The following is a 993-nucleotide window of genomic DNA, read 5'->3' on the forward strand; positions in this document are numbered from 1 at the left end:
CAATTCTGGGCTGGGCCTCCGGTTAATAGGTTAGTCCCAAAAATAATATAAAAGTGGAAAATAAAGCCCAATATAGTCCAAAATAGTAGATAATATAGCATGGAGCAATCAAAAATTATAGATACATTGGAGACGTATCAGGGTGTCGTCCTACCACCGCAAGTTCACCATCAGCATGAGGGGTTAGTATATACCACCTCACCGAAATATACAGACCATCAAATAGTTTTTGAGCCCTAACTACACAAAATGTACGTCGTCATCGTCGTCGTCGTCGCCACCGCCATCGTCGTCGGGGATCATGCATGTTCACAGGCAACACTACTCTAGTAGTAGTGCTTGCCCAGCCAACTCCTGAGCCACAGCACCCTATGAGCGTCGGCCATGGCAATGAACCCAACACCCTGGGTCTTGTTGTCAAGCAGGTGGGAGAGAGCTGCCATGAGAGCCTCATCGCTGAAGCCACCATGGGTCATGACAACGCCATACAGGTCAGGGTGGACATCGAGGGGCTTGCACTCCCTGATGGCTGTTGCCACCTCCTTCATCGCCTCAGTCATGCTGCAAAAGACATTGATCTCCTTCTCTATCAGGCCTCCTCTCTTCCTCTTCCTATCATGGACGGGGTCAAATGGCTTGTCGAAGGGCTTCACAAAGGGCTTGTCAGGGCCATCAAGGACCTCGACGTCCGGGGTCCCAGGGAAGTCTGGCATGGGAGAACCAAGAGGCTCCCCCGAGCCCATGGCATGCTTCCCAGTTGCCAGCCCGAAGGAGAAGATGTGTTGCATCTGGCTGTAGTTCTGTATGGGCGTGTTGAGGAACTCCGCGTCCTTTGGGTGGTCCTAAGAATGAAACACAAGTGTTGTTAGTTGCGATTATGAGTAGGCAATGGTGGACAATATGAAAAGGAAGAGGGCCGTGAGCTAACCGGGACATGGCCAGCGTAGTGCTCTGCCTCCAGAACTATGGAGCAAGTGTTTTCATCCCATGATG

At 51.1% G+C, this 993-nt stretch overlaps 1 protein-coding gene across 1 annotated transcript; it reads right to left on the minus strand.

Moving 5' to 3' along the window:
* Positions 1-326: 326 nt before the first annotated feature.
* LOC147960030 (uncharacterized) lies at positions 327-788 on the minus strand. Its single transcript, XM_087534458.1, has one exon. It carries the CDS (start codon positions 786-788, stop codon positions 327-329), a length of 462 nt encoding a protein of 153 aa, XP_087390584.1.
* Between the last annotated feature and the right edge of the window lie 205 nt (positions 789-993).

Source organism: Triticum urartu, chromosome 7A (genome assembly GCF_056163025.1).
Source record: "Triticum urartu cultivar PI428250 chromosome 7A, HENAU_Tu73, whole genome shotgun sequence".
NCBI lineage: Eukaryota > Viridiplantae > Streptophyta > Magnoliopsida > Poales > Poaceae > Triticum > Triticum urartu.

Excerpts from the sequence above, each read along its gene's own strand:
- LOC147960030 (XM_087534458.1), bottom strand. The coding sequence starts at position 788 with ATGCAACACATCTTCTCCTTCGGGCTGGCAACTGGGAAGCATGCCATG.